At 36.9% G+C, this 13,864-nt stretch overlaps 1 protein-coding gene across 1 annotated transcript in view; it reads right to left on the reverse strand.

The window, feature by feature from the left end:
- Lipi (lipase I) overlaps positions 1-13,864 on the reverse strand; it is a 46,158-nt gene that overhangs the window by 12,247 nt on the left and 20,047 nt on the right. The window contains exons 8-9 of the mRNA XM_075953235.1: positions 13,605-13,781; positions 4,548-4,615 (exon numbers count right to left, since the gene is read on the reverse strand). Of these exons, the coding sequence (XP_075809350.1) occupies positions 4,548-4,615; positions 13,605-13,781 (245 nt within the window). The remainder of the gene's footprint in view (positions 1-4,547; positions 4,616-13,604; positions 13,782-13,864) is intronic.

Raw genomic sequence — 13,864 nt, forward strand, 5'->3', positions numbered from 1 at the left:
CACATTCGTCAGTGTAATGATTTTAGCATCTTCATTGTTGTGGATGCTGTTTGCTTGCCAGTCAAAGTTAGTTTTCCTAAAATGTTATTAAGGGAAGGCATAAAAATGATCATTATTTTATCTGTTCAGATACAATGAATGTACAATAAACTCATATAGTTAGGAGAATATTTTTAAATTAATTTTTAATTGAACTTATTACTCTATTTGTCTTGGCTAAAATTTTGTAATACTGAAGTCTTGTATTAGAAGAGTTTAAAGCCATGAGACTCTCAAATTATCTCTAAGAACTCTCTAATCTTCAAGCAGACCTTTTTGTTCCAGACAGTCTGAATAATAATTGCTGCCCACTTTTCTCCCACTTAAAAGATAGAAACTTCAAAGCATTACTGCTTCATTTATTTAATTTGGCATAGGTTGCTGAAAAATTGAAATAATCCAAGTATTTATTGAAATTTTGAAATAAAGATATATGCAAACACTTTTCATGATGGAAGACAAGTGTTCAGAGATATACAAGAGCCATGCTACTACACAAGACATGGGGCAGCATTTCTGGCTAACAGTGGAGACAATGCCAAAGGTGGGAGTGTGCTTGGAACAAATAAATTAACCGTGAGAACAGCCAAGCCAAGACCCAAGGGGGAAGTGGTAGGTGGGTGAATCTGATCTAAATACTGATTGCTGCTGATAAGGATAAAGGGAAGAAACCAGGAGGTGTATGTGTCTGTCTGGGTGAATGGTGCCTTTAAATTTAGTCTTCAAACACTTTCTGTAATCTTGTGCTCCACTTAAAAGCACTTTTAGCCTGCATGCAAAAACAATCTTCTATCTCCCTGTAAGACAAAATTCTACTCTGAGCCAAGAGGAGCCTAACATTCCAGAAATGTAAGCCCCAGTGTAGAAATCCAAATTCAATTCATCAACACCATCTGTATTACCAGCTGTTCACCTTCCAGATTTTCTTTCATTTTTCAAGTACCCCATGTTCACAAGACAATAAAATATTAGGGAAAATGCTCTTCATGTTCTGAAATCCTCCATCTCAAAATGACCCCCCTCCAATGTTCTTCATAGATGTTGTTTTTGCCACCTGAGGAATAAAATATATTTATTTGTCTTGGAGCTACTTAGTAATGTTTAGCAATCTCTTCATCGGGAAATCTAAAAGCTCACCCCAGAGAAACAGCATGTGTTTCTTTGAATTTGACAAGATGGTCACATTCAGTAAATTCTGTGTCGTTTGGCTCAATATTCCCCAGTCACATCACACTTTTGAGGTGCCAAGCTCCCCCTATTGGCCTGTGCTTCTGCAGAGGATTTGACTTCTGATTCATCCATTCATCCATTTACTCATTCACAGATTTACATAATGCTCACTGATTATTCATTATATAACATACCAAAAAAGTCTTTCTGATATTGCCCATCCTTCAACTTTTATTTCTTTGATTATTCAGCCAATCACTGAGGATATTAAAAAGATATGCTTATGGAGAATTTGGAGAGGTACATAAGATAGTATTGCAAGTAAAGATTTTAATGCATAGATTGACTCAATAGTGCTTTACTTCATCTTAAATGTCAGCTAAATGTAGGATTATAGGTGAAAGTTCCTAGTTGATGCTAGTATTGGGAAGTTATGGAATCCTAAGGAAATCGGACTTAATAGAAGGAAGATAGGTCCTTGGGGGGGGGGTCAATGTTGAAGATGCTATTGGAATACCAGCCCCCTCCTTTCCTCAGTTTGTTATTGGCAATTTTACTATATCAGCAAAAAACTTCACAAAAAATCACATGAATATTATGCCTGATAATGCTTTCAGTTGGATATACAATTTGGCCAGAAAATTAATCACTGTCTGGGGAAATGGCCCAGTCAAGAAAGAGCATCCCTGCTCCTGAGTCTAGTTACCAAAACCTATGTAAAAATAGATAGAAATACAGAAGATGAGTTGTCTCAACACTTAAGAGTAGTTACTGATCGTGCAGAGGACCTGAGTTCAGCTCCCGGTGCTGATGTCTGGGAAGCTCAAGACCACTTATAACTCTAGGTCCTGATGATCTGACACCCTCTTCTTAACTCTGCAGGCAACTATACTCATGCACAAATGTGCATGCAGACACGCATGCATACATGTAACTAACCTAAATAATCTTTCAAACAAAATGCCAAACATGGTGTTGCATGTTAATAGTCTCAGTTCTGGGCAGGCAAAGAAAGGAGGATTATAGGGGTCCCTGACTAGCCAGCCAAACTAACTTGTGAAACCCAGGCCAATGAGAATCCTTACTTCAAAGGAGGTAGCCAACACTCATGAAACTGACACTTCAGTCGGTCCTCCAGCTTCCAACACAAACAAGCACATTTGTGTGTGTGTGTGTTTGTGTGTGTGTGTGTGTGTGTGTGTGTGTGTGTGTGTGTGTTTGTGTGTACTGGCATGGACACTTGACATGCACAAGAAAATACGCACACACACAAAGTTTTAATTTTAAAATGAATTTAATTACATCCTACTTCAGAGATGTGATTATGTCCAAACAGGACACTGTGTGGGTCACACTCTAGTCTGGCTGGTCAACTGACACTACACTAAGCAGACATTTTGAAACAGAAAAGGACAGGTGGTGTTCACACACATAGTAGATCCTGTGAGTATATAACAAGAAGACAATCAACTGTAGACACTAAGACACTAATACAAAAAAAAAAAGAAAGAAAGAAAGAAAGAAAGAAAGAAAGAAAGAAAGAAAGAAAGAAAGGAAGGAAGGAAGGAAGAAAGGAAGAAAGAAAAGGAAACCACAACGAAGAGCATTGGTATGGACTCTACTTGGCATTCCCCTTCAGTAGCATATAATAACAAACTACAGAGGTACAGAGACTCAAGGAAGACATTTCTGTGGCAGGGAAGGGCCTTAAACAGGTGAGATGGAGAATGCCACAGAAATTTAGATTGCATTCCAAATTACAGTGGTATTTATCTCCTCACATTACTAAAAAGTTGATGAAGGATGTTAACAAGTTGATTGACATGTAACCAGATAGCTCTGATGGGACTTGAGTTACACATGAGTCTTCAGCATCTTCATGCTGGCGTCTCTTCATCAGTTATGTAAGACTAGTTTCAAGTGGTTTTACATAGTTAGACGGGTTAATATGCTCCAATGGCACAATGACCTATGCAACTGTTAGCTATAATCATCTTTATTTTTATCATCATAGTGTGATGTGGGAGTGTCATATATTAATCTGTTGATTTCATTGGTTAAGCAATAAAGAAACTGCTAGGCCCATTGGATAGGCCCACCCTTAGGTGGGTGGAGTAAACAGAACAGAACGCTGGGAGGAAGAGGAAGTGAGGTCAGACTCGACAGCTCTCCTCTCCGGAGCAGACGCCATGCTCCAGGCTCCTGGGCAGACACACGGGATGAAGCTCAGACCTAGAATCTTCCCGGTAAGACCGGTGTTCACAGATTATTAGAGATGGGTTGATTGGGATATCAGAATTAGCCAGTAAGGGCTAGAGCTAAGGGCCAAGCAGTGATTAAAAGAATACAGTGTCTGTGTAATTATTTCGGGGCATAAGCTAGCCGTGGGGGCGGCCAGGTGCTGGGGACGCAACCACGCCGCCCCTACTACTACAATAGTTAACAGATACTATTTGTAGTTTACTTGAGTAAATTTCATAAACATTTCTTAGAGAACTTAGAAATACAATGAATTAAATTAATCTACTTAAAGTCATTAAGTTATGGATTTAGGATTTCATCTTAAGCATCATAGCTTCATAAATTATTAATTTATTTGACACAGTAGCACAACATTGTTATTTGAAGCACATAAAAATATTCATCTTAACAAGGATCACATTAATCCAACTTATTTCACTAAACAATAAATTTTCAAATTAAAATTTTTTTACAATAGAGAGGTACAGTGATATTGATTTTCTTCCACTCTAAAGCACTAAACTTGCTATTTCTCTTTAGAAAATATGTTTTTAACATTTTCACTGATTAGGATAAGATATAAACACTCAATTTTAAAATGTATATAGGAAGCAGATAAGGGAAAACAAACAGCATTAGAATATATTCAGAATGCTTTTTATTATATGAATATTATATTTTCTTATCTTGAATCTCCAAAATGTGTTAAAATATATACACCTTTGGGTTCAGCCACTGGGTTTTGATCCTACTGCACGTACTGGCTTTGTGGGAGCCTAGCGTGTTTGGATGCTCACCTTACTAGATCTGGATGGAGGGGGGGAGGACCTTGGACTTCCCACAGGGCAGGGAACCCTGACTGCTCTTTGGACTGGAGAGGGAAGGGGAAGGGAGTAGGGTGTGGGGAGTGGGGGAGGGAGAGGAAAAGGGGAGGCAGGGAGGAGGTGGAAATTTTTAATAAATAAAAAAACATATATATACACCTGAATAACAGATTGAATAGTTCATTCTAAAACAATGCTGGTTACATTATTGCAGTGGACAAATCCTTTGGCCCATGATTTTGAAATGGATCACAGAAGGCGTTCACACCTTACATGTATCTGGTCGAAGTTCTGTTATTTTCCTTTCCGTAAGTACAAAATCATACTTACAAGCTGGTGGTCTTGGAAAGAGAAGAAAAGAGGGAAACAGCTATTAGTAAAGTAGCAAAATTTATTTCTGTTCATGCAAAATTAGAAAAGTCTAAATCTGAAATGAGCTGGTTTTCCAAAAGTACAGCGCTAGAAGGATCTCTTAGAACTGAATCCATTTGTCTCATCCGTGTTGGGATGACATAGAGATAGTGCTTGTGAGAAAGAAAATAATTCTCCCTTTCCACTTCTGTCTCTTTTGCATCACAGAACATTCACACGGCATAGCATGGACAGTGCTATTGGAATCAGCCCCTTCCTGAATTCAACATTAAAGTAACTAAATAGCTCTTCCATCATGACTGCCCCCAAGGACAGAGACTGACATATAAGACATCATTCATCTAAATTCTTTTCTTCCACCCCAGTTTACCATTCATTACAATTAAATTTGAAATAACACCATGTAACATAGTGTATATTTTAATAAGAACATGTATACAGCACTGGAGATCAAACCACTATAGTTAAGTCAGCATCTTGCCCAGTTGCTTATTTTCCTGTTAACGTTTGGAAAGACTTGAAAATAAAAAAATGGATGGAAAAATAAAACATGATATAAATAAACATTTTTTTAAATCAATGGTTATTAAATCAAGAGCAATCAGATCAAGCATACAGATTATCTTAGTTTTGGTGACTAAGTCCAGAGTTCCATGTCTCTCAACCTCCTTGTCTGGCGGAAACACTACTGGGTGGTGTTTGTTTTCCTTTGTCTTAGCCAGGTCTTGAAACACAACCTGAGTAGACCTTTAATTCACTTCAAACCTGCTCTGTCCTCTATTTTCAGGGACCGCAGGCATGAATCACTACAGCTCTCAATGTCGCAACATACTAAAGAGCAGATTTTGTTTGAATTTCTTGATTTTTAGAAGACATAAATTGTATGTTTGCATATAAAATATAAACACTGATCTTTATGGGAATGTTCCCATTTAAAATACTAAAGACTGCTCACAACTGCCATTTTCACATTGTGGCCCGGTAAATGTGAAATGATGCTGCTCAGAGACTCTAGAAATTTTCAGATGCCGGCAGCAGATCGTAATCTGAGCCTCTAGGGACTAGCCATGACTCAGCAGTAAAGGCACTTGTTGCTCTCCCAAAGGACCCTGGGGGTTCATTCCCAGCAACCACGTAACAGCTGTGGACAGTTCCAGATCATCCACGCCCTTGTCTAGCATTTGCAGGCACCACACATAAACAATGCAAGGTCACCTCATAGGTAAAACACAGATACAGGTGAAATAAAAGTAAAGCTTTTGAAAAATTAAACAAAAGTTAAGGAAAGGTTTTTCATCCCTCAAACACTTGCACCAATACCTGCTGTTTGGCTGTATTTATGTATGAATATACACCTTCGATATTTGATTTTCTTGTGCCTCATTTTCCCACTCTTTTCGTATTAAAAATGTGTCAGATCCACAAAGGAAAAAATTACCTCAGCCACTTAGTGCCTTCCCAGACTGCGTGTCTGAGATATACAAGCAAAGCAAGGATATCCTTTATTTTCTTCTTAAATAGAACCTACTCACAAGCTAATTACCATGGATTTGTATAGAGTATATGTTATACCACATAGCCCTCCCTCTCGAAAGCATGTGCAACATTATAAGAACAGTTTAAACAGATGTGTAAAGCCTGCCAACCTTAAGCTTCACCAATATTTATAAGTTTTATTTTCTTTCTCTTTACATTGTGAGTAGTCACATTTTCCTTCATAACTCTAATTTTGAAATAGTTTGTTTTATACAATTAATAGGTCCTTCATTCTTATGAAAATGCTGCTATTTCAAAAAGGTGTATTTGTTAAAAGTCCCAAGAGAAGGAAGAGTTTCACATATTTAATTTTAGCATGAGCTTTGAATGATGCATTTCTACTATTTTTCTTATTACAGATTAACACAAAGGACAATATTACAGTGATAAAAAAACTTAATAACAACAAAGGTAATTCAAAGATTTTATCTAAAGTTAAACCTAATCTAGTTTTAACTGCAATACATAATTAGAATAAAAATAAGAAATATATTTTTCTTCTTTTAAATATCTTTCTGAGATATTTGTGTGATATATCACATTATTTTTCTAACATTCTTTTGTAAAGTGACTTAAAGAAATACTTTTAAGCATCAATACAGAGACAGAAATATACCTGATCCTAACTGCCAGACAGGGATAAATTCATAGGTTCCATTTCCCTGGGTAGATAAGCTGTGCTTAACGGGTGAAAGTAAATACAGCTAGTTTAAATATTTCTCCAGGCCTTCTAAAGAGCATCTGCCCAAAAGTAGTTTTATTGCTTATTGAAATCCAGCCCCAAAGATATTTACAGAAATTTTGCATTCATAAAAATATTTGTAGAGCACAGAGCCGTCAATATGAAAAGACACACAATGTCTCGCATCTGATCCAAAAAGACCAGGCAGGATATGGAAAAAGCTCAGTGAGAGAGCATTAGCAGAGCAGGACCAGAGCTGGACCAGAGCCCAAGGTTTGAAGTTCAGGACCAAAAGAGGGTAAATAACTGAATAACAAAGTGCTTGTGGGCCTGGCTGTTGTCCTTTTGGCTTTGTAAGTAATTTTCTGGCAGGCAAAGAAGCAGAGGATGGAACCATATGAGGAAGAGACTTAAGCTATTAAAACAACCCACAACATTAGCACAAATGTGATAACAACACAAACACACTCATTAGTTATTATACCTTCATTTCATCTGCGCAAAAAAATTAACCACAGACATAAGCTGTAAAATACACATCATACTTCCAAATACAAAAACAGTATATAAACTGAAGAGTGTGCTACACAGAACTAACAACTGTTTGACAGTGTAGAAGCAAAGACCAGCAAACAGCAAAACATAGCAACCCAAACTCTCCAAAATTAGATCAGAAAGTGTAATCGGGAAAATTAAGAAAGCATTGGTGAGTTCTAGTACAACAACAAACTTTGAAATAGGTATACCTAAATAAGATAGAAAATGGAAAAAGCTATACAGAAACAAAAATAAATTCATCTAGGTGAAATTTTAGATAGAATCTTATTTTAAAAAGAAAAAGAGCAAATTATCAATCTGCAGGTCTGTGAGCAATAGACCGCAAAGACAAGAATTCTGTTATAAAATTCCTTCATAGAAGAAATGTTTTTCTGCCTGTTAGTCTTTAAAGCTACAATGTTATCATTAATCATTCATAATATTAATATAAGAAATGTGAATAAAATTACTAGGCATATTGTAATCTAACTGTTACAGCTCAGTAAAAAAAAAAAAATAGTGACTATCCAAGTAAAATAAGTTCCATAAGAAAATAAGTTGTTTATATATGCAAAGAAGGGATAGCAATAGATTTCTCGGGACAATCAATTCAACAGACAAAGAAACAACCTTTGAAAATATTGAACTTCTTCAGCTGCTCAGGGATTGAGGGGGATCCACTGAACCAGTGAACTAAGGACTTGACCTATCTGAAGGATAGCTCTTTCTGGGGCCAGCAAAAAAGGGAAACACACACACAATCTCCAACATGTCAAGATCACACCTAGGGTCCTAATAAATAGCAACCTTTCAGCAGGTCAGAGAAACTGACGAGGAGATGCAGAGCCTGCAAGCCCCTGGACAGGCTGTAAACAGATGCAGGAGGGAGCCTGTCCTGGAACTAGCTTTTGTAGACCAGGCTGGCCTCGAACTCACAGAGCTCCACCTGCCTCTGCCTCCCAAATGCTGGGATTAAAGGCGTGTGCCACCACCGCCTGTCTCGTTTTATTATTCTTTTTGTTGCTGGTTCTACTCTCTTCTTTTGGTCTGTTCTTCCGCCCTAATGTTTCCCTCCTCTGTCTCTTTCCAGATTAATTCCTTCTACACTGCTCCCTGATATCTTCCTTCTCACTTCCTTATTTTTTTTCTGACAGCTTATAGACCCCAGCAAAATCTTGTAAGCAATATAAAAATTAAAATGTAGTTACATTCTATTTTTAAGTGAATAATTAGAAGGAATATCAGTAAAAAAACAACAACATGTTTCCCATTTCTTTTACATGATTAAACATTGCACATATTACAGGTGAAAACAATTTATTCCCAAAACCCCACAAACATTCATGTCCAAGCAACTTGTTACAAATTAATAAAGCATAAGTAAACAAGGGATTTTTCTCAGTCAGTTCTTTTACTAGCAGGCTGCATTTTGCAGATACAAAGAATGGATCAATCACCTTATTATTTATCTCAAAAGGTAATTTTATCAAAAATTCTAAGAAAATCACAAATCTAAACGTCTATGTAGAAAAAAACAATCAGCAAGCTCTACTTTAAATCCTCAGGGTACATACCCATTCATAAAAATATTTTTATATCAGGAATATGAGGGCAGAAATGGATACAAGGAATTCATCATCACTTTTGGTCACCAACCCATCCTAGCAGGAAAGGCACATCAGCCAGCAATAGTCAGGTTGCCATTGTTTTGGTCCTTTGACCTCAATGGGTCCCTTGATCAACTATTAAAAGTGTTTCTTTCTAAATTTTAAATTGATTCCTAATATTTTCTACCTCAAATCACTAACAAAATCATCTTAACCTAACCTTAAGACATTATTTAAAACTTTATGTTAGCTATGATATACACTGAAACCCCTGAGCTCGTCTCCCAACATTAAGATTAAAAGAACTTGAGGTAGCCTAGCTTCTGGGGCTCAATTGTTTTCCTTAATCAGTAACCTAATCGGTAACCTAAACCACAGTCTATAGCACTTCTGAAGAAAAACTTGTAATGAAGGAAGGTCATTGGTTAAATAAAGAAACTGCCTTGGCCCTGATAGGACAGAAAATTAGATAGGTGGAGTAAACAGAACAGAATGCTGGGAGGAAGAGGAAGTGAGGTAAGATGCCTCAGACAGATGCCAGGCCACTGCTCTCCCAGGCAGATGTGATGAAGCTCCAACCCAGGATGGACATAGGCTAGAATTTTCCCTGTAAGCGCACCTTGGTGCGGTGCTACTCGCATTAATAGAAATGGGCCAGGCAGTGTTTAAATGAATACAGTTTGTGTGTTGTTAATTCGGGGTATAAGCTAGCCAGGCAGCTGGGAGCAGGGCGGCAGGAATGCAGCCCACAGCTCCTTTCTACAAACTTGGAAGTCCTAACTGACAATCTCTTGTTCCTGTTTTCTATTTTCTGCAGTTCCTGCTTTATCATGGGCAGGGATAACACTATAATCTATCTTTACCTATATTAATTTTCCCACTAAACTAACCACTATCATAATCCCTTATCACATTTGTTAAAAACCCTTAATTATCAAAATCATCACTACTATTGATTAGATCATTACTTCAATTAAACAGTACAGCTTAAGAGCAAATCATCTTCATAATAACCCACAGGTAAAAATGCCCAGTAGAACTGAATATTTACATGAGCTAATAATACTACATTAAAGACAGTGGGAATACTTCCACATCCATACACATCATGACAGATACCAGAGAAAAATGGCAGTGGCCACCATGTAAAGACACAGAAGTAGCAAGAGTTATTATGGAAGCGAAGCCCTCAGGGCCTTGCTTATCTGAGATTCTCCCATCAGAGCCTTGTATTCTAGTGGACTGAACTCAGGAAGCTGCCACCTGCTGCTCCTCTGACATGGTGAGAAATATTATCTTTCAGGATGAAGAAAGCATAAGGAATTTTCAAAAGGTCATATTGGACTTCACGAACAATGTAGGCACAGTAGAAGGAATGTTACGGAAACCACACTAGAAAGTAAGTTAAAGCAGATAAAAAGATGCCCCTAAAACCAATCTGGTTGTGGTGATTTAAATGAGTGCCTCCAGAGGTTTCAGGCACTTGAATTCTTAGTCTCCAGCTGGTGCTGGTTTGGCCAGGACTAGGAGGTGTGGCCAGAACTAAGAGGTGTGGCCTTGTTGGGGAAGGCTTGTTGCTTACCTTCTGCTGTGCTCTCTGCTATTAAGTTGATAGATGCCTTATCCCCTTGGAAGTGCAAGTCCCACTGAAATGTTTTTTTTTTCTTTAAGTGGCTTTAGTCATGGTGTTTATCACAGTAATATAAGGTAACTAAGACAATGGTAAAAGAACACTTGCCAGAAGAGCAATAAATATTTAATGCCAGCCAAAATGCAAAACATACTTACTTTGAAAAACACTTGGACTGCTTCTTATAAAATTTACAATGAAAGTCTATTCGTTCATAAGTTTCACTGATATAGGCAAGAGATAAGTGCAACATTACACACTTACAATGACCTACAAACTTGTGTATATAATAATCTAGAAAAATATGAGCCAGCAGCAGCAGGTGATGTCAGAGTTGAACTGATAATCAAAAAAGCAGAACCAATAAACTTCGGTGAATTCTAAATTTTTGCTTGTGATATTAAGTGCTATTCTTCTACCCAATACAATCTATGCAAATACACACCAACAGAAATATTTAATATTAAATTTTTAAATCAGTTTCAGTCAAGGAATTTTCTGGAAGTCATTGAAGGTCACACCTCTTCTGTGTATTTCTTTTGGTCCCTCAAAACAAAGAACTAATTTACTTGGAGTGGCTGGGAGGAGGTTCTGGAGATAACTACTTTTGGAGATAGAATTACTCATCAAGTGTGTGTAAAGTCAGGTGGATCACATCATTTGTTGCGCACCTCTCTAATAGCTGAAGAGTCCAAATTCTCACTGACTTTGTATTGTCTGTGTGGACATATCTAAAGAGGAATATGACTCGATGATTACAGTGGTTACCTAGCCAACTAAACAGAAAGGATGCTTTCATCCGGCCAGAAGATGATGCTGAGAGCATCCTTAAATACCCAAGGTATTTTAGATTTTCACTTCTCTGAGTCAAAAGAATTGCCTCCAAATTTTATAAATCTAGTAAATAATCATAATCCATCCATAGTATATGTTTTGGGAAAGAAAATCCCATACCCATGTGTTTTATGTACTGGAGCATATAGGAATGGCTTTGTCCTATTTCTTACTTATGACTGAGTTTTATGCAGCATATATCGGCATAAAAATGAAATGAGAAAATGTTGATGGAAAAGCAGAAAACATTAATAATTCTATTTTAGCAGAAACATTACATATGAAACAAATTTTCCAAATAGTCTACAATGAATAAATTTATTAGTTAATGGAAAATGTTTTTATTGTAAAAATAAATACCAAATCAAATGTAGTTGAAAACTTCAAACCTTGTCCTTCAAGATATGACATTCTGCTCCAACCATGTATTTGAAAGGCAAATGTTCTTGCTTAGATATCTACTGGTTTGATATTTTTTGCATACACTTCAGTCACAGGAATGGTAGAAACTGCCTTTTGTCTCTATAATAGCATTTTACTGACTTTTGATGTATGTATATTATCGTACTAGAAATCTGTAAAATTATTTGCATTTAAATTAGTTTCCAACACTCTTCTGTGGATGTAGAGCTGATCTAAATGCTTGTTCTCAGATTGGGAAGCAGTTTAGTCAGTCAGTAACACAAGTATGAGGAACTGCATCCCCAGCACTCACATAAAAAGGCTCGTACAGTGGCACTTTCTTACAATTTCAGCGCTGAAGAGGTGGACAGAGGGAGATTCCTAGTGATTATGACTGTGATGCCAGTGAGAGACCCTTTCTTCAACAAAATGTGAATGACACTTGAAGAATGATATCTAAGGCTGACCTCTTGCCTCAACACACACACACACACACACACACACACACGTACACACTCATACACACTTACACAGGCATTATATATCACTATACACACATATAATCATATATTGCTCTTGTTCTTACTTTCTATAAATACTAATCTTCCGTACTGCACTTTCATATAAGAGAGTTGAGATCCATATGTGTGTGTGTGTGTGTGTGTGTGTGTGTGTATAAAGTGGATTAAAGTAGAAACATTACAACCAACTAAAGAGATTACAATCAATCCACAAACCACTTCTTTTATTATGGGCATGTAGGTGGGATAAGCATGTATGTGTGGTGCATGTACTTATGCACGGGATATACATGGAAGCATGTGCATATGTGTGGTGCATGGTACACACACATATATGAAACTCAACTACATCCACAGAAGAGTGTTCGAAACTAATATTTTTTTTCGAGACAGGGTTTCTTTGTTGCTTTGGTACCTGTCCCGGAACTAGCTCTTGTAGACCAGGCTGGCCTCGAGCTCCCAGAGATCTGCCTGCCTCTGCCTCCCGAGTGGATTAAAGGCGAGCGCCACCACCACCCGGCTAGAAACTAATTTAAATGCAAATAATTTTACAGAGGCCTGAAGATGATGTTTCTCTATCATTTTCTACATTAATTCTTTGAGATATGATGTCTTACGGAACCTGGAGATTATTGTGGGGACTAGCCTAGCTGGTCAGCAAGTCCCATGATTCCCCTGTATCACTCACCCAACAGTGGAATGGCAGTTGTGTAAACAGTGCCTGACTTTTTCAATGGTGTTAAGAATCCATCCTGAAACCTTGTCCACCCTAACTTAAAGAACGGAGTTTGTTTGTCTCTCTACTTATTCTCTTCTCTGCCTCAGTCCTCGCTACAGCTGCTGAGATTTACAGCTTTCTTGTCCTATTCTTTTTCTCTTAAACTCTCATAAAATAAACTGTTTTTCAGCTGAAAATAAACAAGCAAAAAGGAAAATATTTATAAATCTTTTAGGACTATATTGTGTCAATTTCAACCTTACCGATACCTTTTGAAATTATTATATGTTTTTTGTTGCTTAGATAATGTAATTATGAACGACCATAAGTATCACTTAAGATAAAAAATACATTTTATGTCTTTTTTAAGCATTTGAGATCCTTTTATAATAAAATTAACCAACATTTGCATACATAAATTCTTAGTCAAAACATAAAAAGCAGTTTTAATATTAAGACAAAATATTGTAATAAAAATTTAGAGTTCCTACCTTTCTGGATTGGTAAGTGACTTTAACATGAGACTCTGGAATTTGTATTGGCATGTGGAACAGTAAGAATCTGAGGACGGCATGTATATGATATAAATGCATGAAATGTTCACAATATCTCTTTTGAACAGAGCAAGGATCTTGAATTCTTTAAGATTATCAAATGGTTTGCTCTTCCTAAGCAGGAAAAAAAATGATATTCTCAGTTTGTTAATAAACTTAAACATACTTTTCTAAAATAAGTGCAATGTTAATGAAAC

This window comes from Microtus pennsylvanicus, chromosome 1, assembly GCF_037038515.1.
Source record: "Microtus pennsylvanicus isolate mMicPen1 chromosome 1, mMicPen1.hap1, whole genome shotgun sequence".
NCBI classification, from domain to species: domain Eukaryota; kingdom Metazoa; phylum Chordata; class Mammalia; order Rodentia; family Cricetidae; genus Microtus; species Microtus pennsylvanicus.